Genomic DNA, 19494 nt, shown 5'->3' with positions numbered 1-19494 from the left:
TGGACGCACACCGCCGAATTAATGAGCTTAGTGTGGCTGCGTGCACTCGACTTCATACAATCTGTTTTATAAAACCGGTTTATGTAAAATCGGAATAATCCTGTAGTGTAGACGTACCCTCAAAGAAGGAAATTAGGTTGGTTTGGCATGATTTGTTCTTAAATCCACATTGGCTATTACTTAGAACCCTATTATCCTCCAGTCAGTGGTTTTCAAACTGTGGTCTGCAGACCCCTGAGGCTCCACAGACTTTGTATAAAGGATCCGTTAAAGGCTGTCATTACCATAGAACAGTGAGGATCCACACATTACGTTTAAGATTTCCAATGGGGTCCACACCTCCTTTTGAAATTTTTTAGGGGGCCACAAATATAGGGAAGTTGAAAACCACTGCTTTAGGTACTTGCAAACTGATTAATAATTTGTTCCAGTTTCTTTCCGGGTGTCAAAGTTAGTCTGACTGGTCTATAATTCCCAGGGTCCTCTTTGTTCCCCTTTTTACTTACAGGTATTATGTTTGCCCTTCTCCAGTCTCCTGGGACGTCCCTCATCCTCCATGAGTTCTTAAAGATAATTGCTAATGTTCCAAAATTGCTCCACTTAAATAAGTACCCTATGGTGCACCTCATCAGGCCCTGATGACTTGAATACTTAGTTATCTAAATATTCTTTAACCTGTTTGCTTTGTTTTGGCAGCTCTCCTTCGCCACAAAATAGAGGACCTACACTTTCCTTCATCTTTCTCTTGTTCCTAATGTATTTATAGCACCTCTTCTTATTGCCTTAATGTCCCTTGTGCCTTAGCCTTTCTGATTTTTGTTTTCACATGCTCATGCTATTCTTTTGTAATCATCCTTCATAACTGTGGATTCCATTTGGATTTTGGCTTCCTCAGACAAAGCGGTGCCTCTATGCAATTTTTGTATTTACGTATCTATATTGGTTTAGAACAGTGGCTCTCAAACTTTTACTGGTGACACCTTTCACATAGCAAGCCTCTCAGTGAGACCCCCCCTTATAAAGTAAAAGCACCTTTTAATATATTTAAACACCTCTATAAATGCTGGAGGCAAATAATAATAATTGGAGATATACCAATCTGCTAGAACTGGAAGGGACCTTGAAAGGTCATTGAGTCCAGTCCCCTGCCTTCACTAGCAGGACCAATTTTTTTTTTTTGCCCCAGATCCCTAAGTGGTCCCCTTAAGGATTGAACTCACAACCCTGGGTTTAGCAGAACAATACTCAAACCACTGAGCTATCCCTCCCCCTAAAGTGGGATTTGGGGTGGAGACTGACAGCTCGCGACCCCCCATGTGATAACTTTGCAACTCCCTGAGGGGTCCCTACCCCAACTTTGAGAATCTCTGGTTTAGAAGCAGGTAGAAAAAGGAGTAGCAAAAAAATATTGTGCTTAGATCAGCCGTAGGAAACAGATACCAGAGATTAAAATATTTCCATTGTTTAAAAAGAAATCAGATGCTTTCCTGTGCCCTAGTAGATCACCTCTTAATTCACTTCTCTGAAGTATACTAAGGCTTACGACACCCCTGCATTGGTAAGTATTAGTTTTCCCATAATTACAGTGGAGACAATGAAGCACAGAGATCTCAGAAACTTGTGAGATAGAGGAGGTATGTGACTTGCCCAAGGTCACAGAGCAAGTCTCTAGTAGAGATGCGGGAACTCAACGCCCGGGTCGCAGTAGTGCACTCTCCTCACAAAAGGCAGAATATTAGCGAACTGGAGTGTACCAGAGATTAATATTGGAAAAGCTCCCCCGTTTTTCTTCTTTGCTCTACTTAATTGTGTTAAATGAATTCATCCCATTTTTAAGATACTCAGCTCAGAATTGTCTCCCTTGAAACTCCTTTGCCACAATATACACATTTCTAGCTGAACCCAGTTCTATTATCTGTTCATATCTGACATTCCATCAGACCAGATATAATCTGAACAACTTCATTCCTTAGAAACAGGTACATCTGATCCCAGCTGGCTGACATGTGTGGGCACGCTGGGCAGTGCTGTCATATGCCAATTACGTAAAACATTCTGTCAAGCACACAACTCTTTGTGAGCCCAAGATGTCAAAGTGCTGATCTCAGTACAAGGAATGAGATTACTACAGCTTTTCTACTTATTCTGTGTTGGATGGAACTTCAGAAACATTGCTTGGGGAGGGAGGCAAGAGAGCCAGAAACACCCAACAGGTTGTGGCTCAGCTGCAGGAGATGCTTAGTCTGGTTTCAAAATTATAACCATAGTAACATCAGTGTTTTAGATCACAACACACCAAGTAAGGAATTATGAGATTACCCTTTCGAGCAACTCATGAACAATGAAAGAGGAAGTCAGAAAGGTCAACATAGATTTGTTTCTCAGACACTGGCATCCACACTGTACCTCCTGGGGATGTTCAAAAACAAAGGGGCATTAAAGTATGAGGAAGCAGAAGGAGGGGGTGGGTATAAAGAAAAATGCTTTTTTAAACCATACATAAAAATAACTGTGACCACGGCACATCTGTAAGTTCCTTTAGAAGAGGAAGGAAGTGGTTGGTATGCTGGCCTGGGACTTAGGAGACCCAGGTTCAATTCCCTAATCCCCACATATTCCCTGCATGACTTTGGGAAAGTCACTTAGTCTCTCTCTGGCTCAGTACCCCATGTGTAAAATGGGAACAGGAGCCCTATGCTGCCGTGTTTTACAGGGCTGTGGTGGGAATAAATACAATCAAGACTGTGAGGCGCTCAGATATTACATTGATTGGGGTGTGTGTGTCATATAAGCACCTAAGAGTTTGATAGCTAGATAAAAGTCAGTGCCTATAGTTAACACTACGAAAAGTGGCTGTTCAGGGTAAACTATACAAGATTCCAGTTTTTAAACTTCACTACAAGTTTTTAAACTTCACTACAGAAAAAGAGAAAATGATTTATTCAGAGCCATGTCCCCACCTTCTCATTGGACCAGATTTTCTTCCAGCAAATCCACACAAGGTAACTTTGTTGTCCAGATTATGAAACTACTGTTGCAGTTAACCTTGCTTAATTTCTTTCTTTAAATAAGCCTGGAGACGCAAATATCTGCATAAATCACCAACTCATCACAGAAAAATTTCTTCCTGCCTTCAGCTCCAAGCAAATAGTATGAGGAACAGAACATGGCAAAACAATGATGGATTAAGAAGATGGCACTAAAATTATGATCTAACTGCACAAACTCAAGGCTTTAAATCTTCTCCCCAGCACAGGTTTCCTCCTCATATCTCCCAAAACTATCCACCTCCACATAGTATAGGAGATGCCCTTTCAGGAAACCCAAACTCAATGTCTCCCAATTCTCTTCAGTCCCAATCTTCACCCCACTGATCCTAGGCTGGGCTCACCACAGGTGCAATGACAAGGAATTACATTTTTCTTTCTTTCTCCTGTCTATGGATTTAGCAATAAGGCAACAAGAGTGTCTTCATTTTCTTCCGCAGCAGTGTATGCAACTTCTCCTTCAGAGGATACAGTTCTCTAGATGGGGTTCCTCTCTTCCCCGCCAACCTTCAGAGGTTGGGTTCTCCAAAGAGAGGAATTACGGGAGGAAGAGAATTACTATTGAGGAGAGGTAGGAGGGCAGACAGGCTGGCATAGCTGAGCCTCAGAAGTTTGGAAACCTGAGTCATGGCTCACAGACAGACTGAGTGCTCTCAGAGATCACCAGGAACATTTTGCACTGGCCTCGCTAGTTCTTTCAAGTACAGTCTCCATCAGCTGAAATTATAACACAGGCCTGTTCCTGAGACAAGAGTCAGCATGGTAGAACACCATGTTCATTATGGCCAGTGATGGCAATGGTCCAGCATGGAACAGGGCTTATTGAATTAACATAGTAAGATGGAACAACCTTGCTACAGGACCACTTCATGTTCTACTGAAAGTGAGGGAAACTGCTCTGGGTCTGGCTTGCATATCACGCATCAAAAGAAAAGGGGCTTCTCTGAGACTATACTACCACACATATAAGAGACTACTAGCACGATTACTCCCTCTTTTTGTGTTTGCACAAAGCACTTTTAAACACAATACTCTGCATGGTTTTAAATACAAATAGGTGTCTTAAAGATAATCTGACTATCTGGGAACAATAGATTTAGCCAGCTTCGAACAAGGTTCCAAAAGCCTTTAGCTGATCCGTGGAGCAGTAAGTGCTTGCAGGTTGGGCAGAGTGAATGAAAAGGCCATCATTCCCCCTTTCCCTCCCTACCAAAAGAAGAGCTTTGATCATTTCCCCAACACATTTAACACCCCTGCAGATTTGCTACCAGTTGCATAACACTGAAGAGAATATTCGCTCTAAAAGACCCTGCTCATGTTTAGAGTTTGGAATGCTGTATCCAACTTGAGCATCTCGTCTCATCTGCCTGCTGGGGAAGTCTGGAATCAAAGAGGACATAGGAGACATTTCAAAAAGCAATCTCTTCCCACAGTACTCTCCGAAATCAAAGCAGTTTAGTGACAATTCTGTGTAATTACTGCCATCTTGTGCTCAAAGAAGAAACTGCAATTACTCTAGGGAGCATACTGCAAGGAAAGACTCCTTCACAGATCATAATTAAAAGGAACAGTTATGATCAGTAGGCCTGAAATCTGATCTGTTTTGTTTTGCTTAGATCTGTTTGCAAAGTCTTTAACTACTTGTCTTTTATCCCCCAAAATAAATACTTTAATGTAGTAGTTTTTTTAAAACAAGCAGCAAAAGAAAAATCAATGGCAGCAGCATAACACTGACAATAATGCTTCACACTTACATGGTGCTTCACATGTTCAAACTGCTGTACAAACTAACCATTCATACACAAACCTATAACAACAAACTAGCAAACATTTAGAATGAAGGGAAGAACAACAAAGCAGATTGCAGTTTTAAGATTTAATCTTCCATGGGGTTATTATAAACAGTGAGATGGAAGAAAAGATTTGAAGTTTACAGACGATATCGTAACACTATCCTTTTAAAAACATCATCTAACAGCATTATGAGCAGCAAAACCTCTGCAGTTATTAGCACAGGTTAAGATCAGTCATTTTTGACTGAAAAGAGCCATTAACCAAAGTTCTGTTCTGCTTCCCTCTTACAAGCAGACCTTCTAATCCAATCAGAGCCTTTTCTGGAACTTTAGTTATTGCTCTGACTAATCAGGCTTGAGAGCGTCAATGGTGGTGGTCAGTTTACTCATGCACACAATCTCACTGAAATTTCTAGGTGCAATGCAGGAATAAGACAAGCAGGATTCAAGTTCCAGGGAAACTGAAACATCCCATTGTCAGCCTCCGCCACTACAAATTGTGGGGAAATTTTCAGGCTTGCTTCTCCCTTCCTACCTTCCAAGCATGAACCAGGCACAGACTACATTCCACAGGAAAAACAATTAGGACCATGAGAGCATTGTGGATATTAGCATTCAGTCAGAAAGATTTCCCATTTTTTGGTTAAAACAAACATGTCCTAGTAAATCTTTATTTTAGTTTCAACACTTGCCCCTATAAACAGCTATTTAAAAGCCCTCAGAACTCATTTATTGTAAGGGACTGCGGAAGATTTTGTCACGGTGGTTTAGCTGAGGCTGTTCGCCTTCTCAGGGACAGGTTACTAAAGGGTGTTTTGTGCTAGCAAATGCTGTTTGCAGCCGGTTAAAACCGCTCAGCTTGGGAAGCCCGGCGTGTTTAGAAAAGCCTGGCCCTTTGCCACTAAAGATAGTTCAGTTGTGGGAAAGCTCCCACATGCCTATGTATGAGTTGTTTTACATGCTATTAGCATACAGCTATATTTATTAGAATTTGTTTTGATGCCGTGGACTCGTTCCCTGCTTTGAACTAGCAACGTGCCGAGTCCCCGTTGCGGGTGTGTTTTCTTTACCTTCATTAAAAGCCATATCACTCACTGTGTGTGTGTGTGTGTCTCGTCCCTGCAGAGCACTTAGGCACGTAACATTTATGGAACTAAGAGATAAAAGTTTCTCTCTTCACAAATCAAGTAAGCTATAAGCAAGTAAAACAACATGTATTTTATTAATAAAACCATTACTACCTACCTCCCCTGTGATTGGGTTGGTCCCATACTTCTTTATCCAAGGAACAATACTCCTGAAAAGAGAGGAGACATGATAGGTAGTCATACACAGACTTAGGAACCCACGTTCACTGTAAAGACCTGTTTTATCATCTCCAACTGGTTATGAAAGCCCAACTACAGAAGTATTTGAAAGAGGCAAGCAGCACTAAGTGACCTTTTATCATTGACACTGTACTGCAGCTTTGCAAAAGGTTATGAGCACATCAACTCCTCCCATGATAAAGTGATATTTTACATACCCTACAAAAGTGTTATTTGCCCTAGATGAGTGGGCAAAGCTGATGCACACTCCACAGCAGAATCTTCCCCCACAGTATTTACGGATGGCTTCTCTCATCAGATAAACAAAACAATGTCCCCTTCTGACTTATAAAAATGAAAGACAAAGGCATTTTTTAATCCGCAAGTCTTGGTTTTTGCTGACTGCTTGCTGCAGTTTAACAGTGGTGAGTACATCTCCACAGAAGAAATGAAACCCAATGACCGAATAGTCCCCAAAACCTCTAAGTGAGCTGAGAGGGAAATGAAGGCATTTTTAATGTTTATATGACTCCTCTTCCCAATGCACATAGTAGCGAGCTTACCCCAAAGTGCTGCTGCATGATGAATTTTTCATGTATTATAAATCTCTGAGTCCCTCCACACCTAAGTTCCCCTGCCATGCTATCAAACTGGTAGGAACACAAAAGGCTATGGACCATCATAAAATAGCCTGTGCCAAGTGGCACAGTTAAAAGCACACTGTTCCACCACAGAAACACTGTGCATTTACAGCAACGGCTGTAGCCTTCTACACATAGCTATGATTTTGAGAAACAGAACCATTTGAGAAGCAAGACAGGCTTGGACTAGAAATCTAAGCACCAGAGGGAGAGACAGGAACTCGTGAATTCTAATTCCAGTTCTGACACAGATTCCAATCACGACCTCGAGCAAGTCACTTAGCCTATACAAAAACCAAAACAAAGAAAATAAAAATGGAAGTGAACGACTTACAGCAAATCAAAGACTGTTCCATCTGGTGTGCAAACTGGATATTCGAATGGTTGCAGAGATAAACTAGGGAAAAGTACACATTTATTTCAGATTTATCAATGTCACCTGGAAAGTCACAATACTAAACTAGCAAACATCATTAGCTTCTCTTTGAGCCCTAAACTCATGTCTACATCAGTGAACATAAAGTGAGCCTTGCAACTTACATCTGACTATGTGGAACTTACTGATACTGCAACTTCATTTCTTTCATTCTAGCATCTGTGTTTCATCAGCAAGAAGTAAATTCTAAGCACAAAGAACTAAGATGTGAAAGGCAACTTAATCATTGGCTCTAAGTGATGCAGGACAGATCAAGGATATAAAACACAGTGAAGGGGAACAATATGAGCATCAAGTCTAGAATTTTATAAGTATGAACTTATTTGAACTTTGCATGTTAATTGTTCACAAATTTTACAGTTTATATATTCCTTTTGAACTTTACAGTTACTACATACAATCTCTCAGACACTGGGCTTCATGCGGTCAAAACAAATGTCAATCCTCAATGAAATTTTGTTGGTGTCACATTAAGGAACGATAGTTACTTTCCCTGATGTCTGTCTGCTCTATCTACCACTACAGGAAACATGATCTGGTTAAGGACTCAAGACAAAATAGATTTTTTTTATATCTTACCTGCAGTGATCAAAAGATAAACGTCTAAAATTTGCTTGTGGAATATCTGTTTACAAAAACAAAAAGTAAAATAACTTTCATAAATCCAGAGTATTTGGGGCAGTAAAAGTGCTTCTGATACTTACTATTAATCCTACGTGATCTATATTTGGAAATTACTGTTTTTTATATGTCAGGTAGTAATTTGCTCCTGACAAAGACAAATAGTCTAAATCTTGTGAAACAGTAACAAAAATCAAAACTTCACAAACAAGTGCAGTGCAAACCTCAAGTCTGCACCACAAATGACACCGGAAGAATTAGAAAAAGGCACGCTTTTAAAGTAGTTGAGATACTCCTTGGCCCGTTTCCCCCCTCCCCCAATTTTTATGGTTTTACAACCACATTATCCTTTTCTTTTTTTAATCTCTTCCTTCTCTCTTTTTAAAATCCACACTGACAACAAGGGAATTTAATTAACTATAAAGGGGGAAAGTGAAACTGACAATACACAAAGAGCTGTCAAATGTACCATGTACAGTAATTCCTCACTTAAAGTCGTCCTGGTTAAGTTGTTTTGTTGCTGATCAATTAGAGAACATGCTCGTTTAAAGCTGCGCAATGCTCCCTTAAAATGTTGTTTGGCAGCTGCCTGCTTTGTCCACTGCTTGCAGTAAGAGCAGCCCGTTGCAGCTAGCGGGGGGGGGGCGAGGGGGGGCGTTGGAACCAGGGTGGAAAAGCAGCCCCCCCATTAGCTCCCCACTCCCTTAAGTTCCCTGTGCAGTAGCCACCCAGCAGGCTATCAATTGCCCGCAGTTCAGCTGTCCCTCCCCCGACTGCCATGTGCTGCTCCTGCCCTCTGCCTTGGAGCTGCTCCTGGGAGCCTCCTGCTTGCTGTGCAGGAGGCAGGGAGAGGGGGCTCCTTCCCCCCCCCCCCGCCCCGATTTCCCCATCCGTAGAGCAGGGATGGGGACAGGACAGGGCTCCGACAAAAGGCAGTGTACTCAGAGTGGGGTTAGTGTACTTAAAGGGGGAAATGCGCATCTCTCTCTCTCACACACACACACAGGGTGTGTGTCTCCCTCTGCCATGTTGTCTCCCCTCCCTCCATTGGTGCTGCCTTGTAGAGTGTGAGGCTACATTAACAACGTGTTAACCATTGAGGACTCAGATGAATGCTAGTTCATAATTTAGCAGTAAGGCATTCCCTGGGAAATATCCCACCCTCTGACTTCATCACCTCAACCAAGCTTCACGAACATCATTGCTGTGTACAGTATTAAATTGTTTGTTTAAAACTTATACTCTGTGTGTGTGTGTGTGTGTGTATAAATTCCCTTGAACCTATCCCCACCCCCCATTTACATTAATTCTTATGGGGAAATTGGATTCGCTTAACATCGTTTCACTTAAAGTCGCATTATTCAGGACATAACTAAAACGTTAAGTGAGGAGTTACTGTAAATAAGTTTGAGGAGGGCACTCCGAGCATGAACGGCAGTCTGAAAGAAGGGGTGGAGATGCCTATGGGAAAAAGAAACAAATGAGGTCTACACTGACATCAAATGCTTCGACACTTGGAAGGGGTGGGGGAAAGAATGGATGAGACCAGGTAAGAGATGTGACGCATGGCCATGAAGGGAAAGACAGGGAGTTTAGGTTTGATGGACAATATAATGTGAGACTACTAAAGACACTCAAAGGTGAAGCTGGCGATGACATGGTTGAAACGACAGCATTTTGGATTTGTGGACAAGGTTAGCATTAGAGACCTGAAAAGAGACGACAAGTGTAGGCGGAAGATGCTCAGGATGTGGACAAGTGATTTAGTTATAGGAGAGAAACAGGTGAGATTTTCATATTCTGTGGAAGAAAAGGTGACAGGGTTTGGCCAAAGCCTGACTGTGATGGAAGAAAGAAGGTGGAGTCAAATATAACACCCAGGCTACAGGTATCAGGACCCCACTGCGACTACAAGGATGGTGGAGTTGTTAACCCCAACTGAGAAGGCAGGAACTGGACTGGGTTTGGGAGGAGCTCCAATGTGGTGATGCTGAGATTGAGATGGCAGTGAACTATCCAGGATGGTACTTCACAACAACAGAGGGAAGTGCAAGACTGAGGAAAGGGATACAAGCCCAGAGTGGAGAAGGATATCTGAAAGTCGTTGATGTAGAAATGATAAGTAAACTGATGTACAACAAACACATGGGGTAACCAGGGGACAGGGCATAGAGGGAGAAGAAAAGAGGGCTAGAATGGCACCTTGAAAGATTCCAGCAAAAAAAGAGGGTAAACAGAGAAAAAGAGGCACTGCATGCATGGTTGGAAAAGTAGAGCAAGATCCAAGAGAGGATACAACCAAGGAAGATAGGACATGATGAAGGAGAGAGCAGCCAACAAGCTCAAAGGCAGCAGAAAGGAGAAGGGGGTAACATGGCAAGTAGGCCTTGAGACTTAGCCAAGAGAAGGTCATTCACAACTTCGAAGAGAGCAGAATAAGGAAGCAAGGGGAAGGAGACATCAACACTGAAGTGCGAACATACACATTAAATATAGAAACAGTCACAAGAATTAATATAGAAAGAAAACACAGCAACTTTAAACCATTTACCTGATTTCTTTCCTCCATAAAAGTGTGTGTATTCCGCACATGTTATGTACCTAAAAAGTAAAGGGGGGGGGGGAGTTAATGCTCAAAACATCACACTACAACACTAACTATATTTAGGAGAAATTGATGACTTTTCCAACTTAAAAAGTTCTATTAATAAGAGATGTTAAACATTCTTAGTTACCTGACTTTTTCACACCTTCACCCAGTATTAACCAACTCTGATACTAGGTGTCACACCTTGGTCTTCCTAATATCCAGAACAGGGCCTTTGGGCAATACCACAATAAGAAGAAAACAAGAGTGTGCTGTCACCATATCCTAACAGAGGTAGTAACATCCATGTTATAACACGATTTTATTTTATTGTCACCATAGATGGGAAAGCATAATTCCACAACTAAATCAGGGAACTGTGCCTTGGGAGCTAAAGGACCAAGGCTGACCCACAGCTCCCTAATACAGCTGTTGTTTCGTATTTTCCCAGCCAAATCTTTTTTTTTAATTGTGTAATACAGATATCCCAACCCATGCCCAAACTGTGAGCTTGCACACAGTATTTGTAAACCAGACAAGCTCTTGATCCTATCTAGCAGCTTCTGAACCTGGGAGAGTAAAGGCCAGTAATCCAAATTAAGGCCACTCTAATTCTGAGTAAATGAGGGTGTTCTGTTGACATGCAGATTTACATGGTGTAACTTCAAATTCACATCTTTAGTTAATTTGTATTAACTTTCCCAGATGTCCCCATGTAGACAAGCTCTAAGGTTGTGCCTACACTACACAGCTTTTAGCGACATGACTACGCCGCTACACCCGTGCCACTAAAAGGCGTGCAGGGTAACCACTGATTTGTATGCAGGAGAGCTCTCTCCTGCGGACAAAAAACTTTCACCCACAACAAGCAGGGGGAGGGTTTCTTTAAACACCTCTGAACAACAAAAGTTTTGTCTTTCGCTTGCCAGTGTCGACAAAGCTTGAGTGTCTTTTAAACCTGAAGATTTTTTCAATGAACCGTCGTCATTCATTGGATTGTGCCCAGACCAGGGGTTCTCAAACTGGGAGTCAGGACCTCTCGGGGGGTCGCAAGGTTATTACATGGGGGTTTGTGAGCTGTCAGCCTCCACCCCAAACCCTGCTTTGCCTCCAGCATTTATAATGGTGTTAAATATATATAAATGCTTTTAATTTAAAGAGATCTCATTCCGAGGCTTGCTCTGCAAAAGGGATCGCAGATACAAAAGTTTGAGAACCACTGGCCGAGACCCTGGGCCAGCCTGCTCTACCCATGCAGCACCTACGTGGGAGAGGAAGGGGTCGGCTCTGGCGGCCACTGGCTCAGAGGACCCCCCCGCGGCCTATTCGGGCAGCGCTGCACGCACAGGCTCTGCGAAGGGCTTTAGGCTCTCCCGGGCGGAGGGGCGCCGGCTCGACACCCAGCGCCTGTAACGCAGGGCGGGAAGCGCCGGGATGCAGCAGCTTGGGCGGGGCGGCTGGGGAAACCAGGCCCGGCCACCTTCCCCGAGCGGCTTCCACGGGGCCGGCCATGGCAGAGGGCCCGCGGGCCGAGCCCCGCCAGGACAGTCTCCCCCCCCCCCCCACTCACATCTTATCCTTCTGGTGCTGCCTCTTCCCCATGGCGGCGGCTCCAACTCCCCCCGGCACAGGAGACGCGCCCCCTTCAAACAGGGGGGACCCCAAGCTGGGGCGGACCACCTAGCTCCGGCCGCCGGGCTCCTCAAGGGCCAAGCCGGCTCTCCCGAGCACCACAGCGACTTCCGGTAGATCGGCGTGCGCCGCTAAACTGGCCCCCCCGGAGAACCAGGGCGCCCCCCGTACCGTTCCGGCAGCTCCTTCTACCCCTCCTCTGGCTGTTGGAGAGAGTTCTGTGTCCTGGCACAGCGAGTCTGCAAGGCTGGCAGAAGGGGCACCTGGGCTGCAGTGCGCAAGGGACCGGAGCTAGGAGCCAGGCAGTGCAGATACTCGCAGCTGAGCATCACCCGCTGTGACCTAGGTCTGAACTCTCTCCTTCAGGCTGGAGAAGCAGCCCTGCTCGTGAGACAGACAGTAATCGAGGAGAGGCAAGAGCCTGGTGTAGTTTCCAAACCACAGGGCAATGGAGCGAAGGAAGGGGACGGGGGGCTATTTCTAGAAAACACAAACCTCTTCTGTCCAGCTGTCGATCCTATTAATATAACAACTGTTAAACCGTTGCTGTTATGAAAAGGTAGAGAGAGCTCACTAAAGTAGCTGTAAAAACGAAACAAGGACAGCATAACAAACAGGAGAGAAAAATGAATGTGTTGGCAGAACGCAAAACCGTGCGTGGAGATTGAAGAGAAAATGCTAAGAGGAGAGAGATTTACTCTCTCCATGGTATAAAGCTGAATCTAGTTTCCCACCGTAAGCCCACACTCAACTCGCACACCAGCTGTACACCACTCCCCCGAAGCTCAAACCATCGTCCTGCATTAAGCTCCACCTACAGAAGCTTAGTGCTGGATGGCGTTTTCTTTGAAAATTAGGCAATAAGTGGAAATAGCCCAAACTGGGGTCAACTCTACAGCTGGAGGTTGGCCTAGCCTTCCCCTCTACCCCAGCTGTCATACTCTTTAGCGGCTTGTCCTAAAATGAGGTTTGCTTTATGGGCTGACTTTGGAAACTTTGGCTTAGGGGATAAGGAGATTAGTGGAACATTAAAACCTGCTTTCACAAACAAAACAAAGCTTGTGTTGGCCAACAGACACCTCACTCATATCATAAACCCAAGCTCCTGTTTTCTTTGTTCGCCTTCATCGTAGCAAAGCTTTCCCATTGCAGCTCAAACTCTGGTCAGTTTTTCACTATTCCACAAAAATCATTACTTCAAAAGTGAAGGATACTTTTAAAATATGTTAATTATAGAATCCATAACAGCTATTCCAAGCCCAGCCTGACTCAAAGTAATGTAGACTAGAATTCAGTTTTCAGTATTTATTTATCTTCAGAGTCAAGCAGATGCGCCTCCTCCCACTCCCTAAACTGCTTTCCAATTTGAATTTGCAGTTTGTGAGGTATTTGCATTTCTAACATAGCTGTCACCCTCGTATGTAGGTGCTGTAGGGTTGCCAACCTTCCTCATTTCGCTGGGAGTTTCCCAGAATTGGGCTCTATCTCCCCGAGGCTACTGAAGTCAACCCGGGGAGATTTTAGACCGCTAAAAGTCTGGCTGAGCAGTAGGGCTAAGGGAGGCTCCCTGCCACTCCTGGAAGCAACTGGCATGCCCTGTAGCCCCTGTGCACTGCCCATGCCCTGGGCACCAAGCCACAGCTCCCATTGTCCAGGAACTGTGGCCAATCCTGGGAGCTGTGGGGCCAGTGCCTGCGTTTGCAGGCAGGGGCAACGTGCAGAAGCCCCCAGCCCCCTCTCCAGGAGCTGCAGGAACACACCGGCTACTTCCAGATGCAGCACAGAGCCACCTGGTCCCATTTAATTTGGGTGCCCTGCTATGCAGCTAACCAGGAGCCACCTGAGGTAAGTACGGCCCAGCCAGAGCCCACACCCCCACCCCAACCCGCCTGCCCAAGCCCTAAGCCCCCTCCCAAAGCCTGCACTCGTCACCCCAACCCCAAGCCCCCTCCTGCACCCATACTCCCTCCCAGAGCTTGCACTCTGCACTCCCTCTTGTGCCCAACCCCCTACCCCAGGATCAGCCCAGACCCCCCGCCACACTCCAAACCTCTGCCCCAGCCTGGTGAAAATGAGTGAAGAGAGGGAAAGGGGGTGTTTGGGGGAGGAAATGGAGTGAGTAGGGCATGTCCTCGGAGAAGGGGCAGGGGGCCAGCAAGGGTTTTGCATTTGTGTGATTAGACCAGGGGTAAGCAAGCTGCAGCACACAAGCTGATTTTCAGTGGCACTCACACTCCCTGGGTCCTGGCCGCCGGTCTGGGGGGCTCTGCATTTTCATTTAATTTTAAATGAAGCTTCTTAAACATTTTAGAACCCTTATTTATTTTATATACAAGTTTAGTTATAGATTATAGAAAGAGACCTTCTAAAAACATTAAAATGTATTAGTGGCACGCAAAACCTTCAATGAGAGTGAATAAATGAAGACTTGTTGCACCAGTTCTGAAAGTTTGCCGACCCCTGGATTAGACGGTTAGCAAGCCTAAGGTGCTGACATATATTCCACCAAATCCCACATAACATACTGAAGTTTGTGCTGTACCTTATGTCCTCCAGCTGCAGCATGTACTTATAACAGTTGGTCAGATTCACTTATAGGGTGCGTTTTCTAAAGAATTTTGTGTCATCTCTTATAGCTGGTTTGTGATACAGGAAACATCTCTCTCTCTAACATTTCTTTTTACATTCATAGGACTGATTTAAAATGCTAGTTAGTTGTGATCAAGTTACTTCCTTGCATCCAAATCTACGTATTCTAAAAGAAATGCAATAAATTAATTACTAAATATGCACTACTGAGGAAAGACTTGAATGCCAGATTAACATCTTTCAATGAAATATTGAGTTTCACAATTCCTCATCATTTTCTTAGTAGCTATTTAATTATTGGGTAAGCATCATGTGGTGAAAGCCTAACTTGTACGTGTTAGTCTATATGTACAACCCACTGCAACTCACAACAACATACGATTAAACATACTTACAGGATATTTACCCACCAAAATCCACATCATTACTATAATACTTTGCGTTCTTTCCAAGATTAAATAGGCATTTAGATACCAACCTGTGTTGCCTTAGAAATACCTAAAATTAGAGTAGAGCATCTCCAATGTATTTCAGAAACATTCATACATTTATTTTATCTGGACACCTGTGAAGAAGATCCTGTAAGTATTATTCTTTTTACCTATGAGGAAATGAGGCCCAGAGGCTAAGTAACCTAAATAATGCCTCACAGGAAGTTTGTTGAGGAGCCAAGAACAGATCTCTGGTCTCCTTAATCCAGTTCTGTGGTTTTCCTCTATCTAATCAATTCATTCTTGCATAATTATGGTAGCTTGTTACTGAGTTAAACATTAAAGTGTTTGTGCTCTGTAATTTAGTGATTTACCATTAACTGAATGTGTGATCTTTGTTTTCAGACAAGTTTTCTTACCTTTTAATGTTAAGAAATGCTCAGAACTTTGTCACAAATTTTCTTATATTAGCAGTATTGAAAGATAGGAGACTTCTACTTGTTTAAAGGAAACATCGTTTCCAGCTCACCTCCTATAGTCTAGTTCAGAATGAAGTCAATCTGTACTTTTTACAAGTTGGCCGCAGTCATTTGCCAGCCCACTTCTATAGCGTATAGATTACTAGTGCTCATATCACCTTTGTCATATTTATCGTACTTCTATAGTTACATTCAGAGTTAAAAACAATTTCTTGATTTCCAAAAAAATCTTTTGAATCTAAAAATGAAAATGTTTGAAATTTTTGTACATAAACAATTTGTAGTTTGAGAATTAAAATTTAACAAAAATGACAGCAAATTTCAGACAATCCCTGATCAATGGTTGACTAACAATACAAAATTATGATCTAGTAAATTAAAAGGACACAGAGGCACTCTTAAAAATTAGTTTAATTTTTACTCTGCATTATCTGACACCCTCTTAGAACTCTTAACATTGAATTACTTCCTCTAATTTTCTTCTCCCACAGATCCAATTCAGTTATTTCCTCATTGGTAGCCAGGGTGAGCATAGCTCTCGGGATTGTTTTCAATTAACATATGCTCAGTGTATTGAATACCTTAGATCCTACATAGCTGTGTGGGTATTTTTTTCCCCATTTTCAACCAAATAATGGATTCATAAAAGCTATTTATGTATTGAAGATGATAAACCCCAGAAAACAGGCCTTAAAACATATAAAAACTTGATTAGTTTTGGCCCCAAACTACTTGACAGTCTCTCAAGCTATGTCTCAAGAATTTGTAAAGACCGCAGATGCTAGGCTCAGCAGTAAATGTACCGTACATGGGAGGTTCACCTTCAGTACTGAGTAAAACCTTTAGCATAGAAAGCCCTAAGCCAACAGATAAAGTTCTGGATCTTAAACACCTCAAAATTCTAAAGCTGTATAGATTTAGGTTTGGTTTTGATAAATATATAACCTTTAAATTTCCTGTTTCCAGATTGTTTCATATGCTGCCACAACATTGACCCTGTTCAGATTTTTCCACTTTGAAGACTATTGTCTTGATTCCTACATTAAATTCCCATGAATGAGCATTAGGCACATACAGAATCACAGAATATCAGGGTTGGAAGGGACCTCAGGAGGTCATCTAGTCCAACCCCCTGCTCAAAACAGGACCAACCCCAACTAAATCATCCCAGCCAGGGCTTTGTCAAGCCTGACCTTAAAAACCTCTAAGGAAGGAAATTCCACCACCTCCCTAGGTAACCTATTCCAGTGCTTCACCACCCTCCTAGTGAAATAGTTTTTCCTAACATCCAACTTAGACCCCTGCCACTGCATACCTTAAGGTAGATTAATTTTCTCCTATCTGTTCATGTGTTAGCCATTTAATTTTTCAAGTTAGTTATATTAAGACATATTTAATAATTTCTTTACTGATTTCCACACAAATCCAAGTTGTTATTTTTTACAAAAAGCTACTCTCATGGCTGCTGGGCTAATAGCCAGTAGCCACAACTACTAAGGCAAACTCCAAAAGAATGTCTGCAGAGATCAGAGAGATTTCCAAAAGGTGCAAAAACAGACAGAAGGAAATTTCCCATTTCAATGTATTTTTACATTGTTGTTTTTACATCAGTGACTTTCTATAGAAGATATACAGTTATCTGCACGTTTGTTCGGTATTTATGTTAATCTTCAAATGCACCTTTTTTATTGAAGTTTGTGATTATGATTCCAGGCAAGGACATTTCCCCAAGTACTCAGCTAGATCTGTGAATGGCAGTTCTCACTGGGCATATAGCAGCCTTCAGCGTTTCCAAAAGTGTGCAGTCAAAAAATAAAATTTAAAAAATGATCTGAAAATAAACAAACTATTTGAAGGAATATGGGACAGTACACACCTCTCCTTCCTCACACACAACAGCTGCAGAGGGAGAAATCAAGACTGAGAATTGGAACTGGTATTTGAGAGTGAATCCATGGGAAAATGCAACAAGCATTTTAGAAAAAAACCTGCATGTTAGATCAGATTTACAGAAAGCCACCCACTTCTTGCTCTTCAGGCCAGAATTATGGCCACTAAATATTGAGAGCTCAGTGAGCAATCTTACAAACACAGTAGCAGTGGTTCAAAAAGTGGTTCCAGAATTGCTTTGAAAGGAAACCTACAAAGGGAAATAATGATTTTACCCCATTTTGATTGTATATCATGTATAAATCAGGCCTGAAGGGTTTTATTCTCCACCCTTCCCTGCTTGATTTTTTTTAAGCAGAAAAATATCAGGAATGTCAAATCTACTATTCCTTTATTTTGCTGGACACCTCCTCCTTTAGAGCAGTGGCTCTCAACCTTTCCAGACTACCGTACCCCTTTCACTACTCTGATCTGTCTTGCATATCCCCAAGTTTCACCTCACTTAAAAACTACCTGCTTACAAAATCAGCACACTATTACTGAAAAATGGCTTACTTTCTCACTTTTACCACCTAATTATATATAAATATTGTACTTACATTTCAGTGTACAGTATATAGAGCAGTATAAACAAGTCATTGTCTGTATGAAATTTTAGTTTACACTGATTTCACTAGTGCTTTTTATGTAGCCTGTTGTAAAACTAGGCTAATATCTAGACGAGTTGATGTACCCCTGAAAGACCTCTGTGTGTACGCCTAGGGGTACACGTACCCCTAGTTGAGAACCACTGCTTTAGAGGACTCAGAGAAATGGAGCAAGAATTTTTTTTACCTCAAATACATGGTGTTGAATATAAATATTTTCTCCCCTCACTCCCCCCAAAAAAGGACCAAACCACCAGAATAAAAATCACTTTCCTCTCATTTAATCAGATTTCATTGTTTGGAATCTGAGATCATAATCCTACTAGTGCTCCAGTCATCCACAGACTTCTAAGAAAAACAAAGGAGACAAAACCTGAATATTTTGTAATCTAAGAAACAAACAGGAGAAGACTCTCTTGTAAAAAACTTTAAGCCTTTCAGATTATCTTTATAAAATCATAAAGAACCCAGAGAACACAAATTTTACTTTTTCCCCTTCTGTGCAGATTTATTTATAACTAAACTTAGATCCTGTTGAGAGAGAACACTCATTAAGAGGCCATTGTGAATGAAGACTCAACGCTGAAATATGTCGAGTCCTCCAACCCTTCCGGCAGAGATACTAGCCACTAGGAGTGGGGTTTTCATGGAAAGATTCAGAAGCGGGCAAATTGCTAACGGCTCAAAGGGTGGTTTCATCAAAGCATTGAGAACTAAATTTAAGTCGCAGGAGGGAGTAGGGTGTCTAACATTATGGAAGAGGTTCAATAAACCATTTGTAAATCTTAACATTGCAGGGTTAGTAAATACCAAGAAGCTTTGTGCTGGAGAATGGAATACTGTAATGCTAGCTAGTTGAACTTTAATGGAACTCAAAGAAAGTCCTCCTTTCTTTAGGGTTAATAAGTATCCTAACAGCTCAGAGATGGGAGCATCAATAGGAGACAAACTACAATGAGCACAAGAGTGGAAAAACCTTTTCCATTCCTGAAGATAAGTCTTTCTGGTAGAATCTTTTCTACTGTTCAGCAGAACCTCCTGGATCTCTGTGTACCAAGACAGTTCTTACTCTGAGAACCATCTACCTACTAGGCCTTGAGCTGCAGCAGGTTCAGGGTGGGTTAATGGACATTTCCTGAGTCCGGTGTGAGAAAAGACTAGGCATCAGCAGAAGATCAATGGTTGGTCAGAAAAAGAGGTGAAGAAGGTAAGGAAACCATCTGTCTCAGCCAGGTTGATCCAATCAAGATGATCCTGGCTTTGTCCTGACTGATTCTGTTTAGGACCCTGAGGATCACTGGCAGCAGCGGAAATGCATCTAGGAGATTCTTCGCCTTGAAGAAGAAAAAAGGCATCCTCAGAGAGAAGTGACCCAAGCCTCCCCTTGAACAGAA

The 19494-nt window shown here is 42.6% G+C and overlaps 1 protein-coding gene across 2 annotated transcripts in view; it reads right to left on the bottom strand.

The window, feature by feature from the left end:
- Nucleotides 1–12180, bottom strand: part of PPIL2 (peptidylprolyl isomerase like 2) — a 152780-nt gene extending 140600 nt beyond the window's left edge. Inside the window, exons 1-6 of one of the 2 annotated variants that reach the window (XM_032776982.2) lie at nt 12003–12180; nt 10397–10446; nt 7804–7849; nt 7123–7185; nt 6086–6137; nt 2320–2409 (exon numbers count right to left, since the gene is read on the bottom strand). In XM_032776982.2, coding sequence (XP_032632873.1) covers nt 2320–2409; nt 6086–6137; nt 7123–7185; nt 7804–7849; nt 10397–10446; nt 12003–12034 — 333 coding nt within the window. In that variant the 5' untranslated portion in view covers nt 12035–12180. The remainder of the gene's footprint in view (nt 1–2319; nt 2410–6085; nt 6138–7122; nt 7186–7803; nt 7850–10396; nt 10447–12002) is intronic. The other variant, XM_032776988.2, reaches the window with a different exon arrangement.
- Nucleotides 12181–19494: the final 7314 nt, after the last annotated feature.

This window comes from Chelonoidis abingdonii, chromosome 22, assembly GCF_003597395.2.
Source record: "Chelonoidis abingdonii isolate Lonesome George chromosome 22, CheloAbing_2.0, whole genome shotgun sequence".
NCBI classification, from domain to species: Eukaryota; Metazoa; Chordata; order Testudines; family Testudinidae; genus Chelonoidis; species Chelonoidis abingdonii.
Note: the sequence above shows the minus strand (reverse complement) of the source record. Positions and strands in the feature narration are given on the sequence as shown.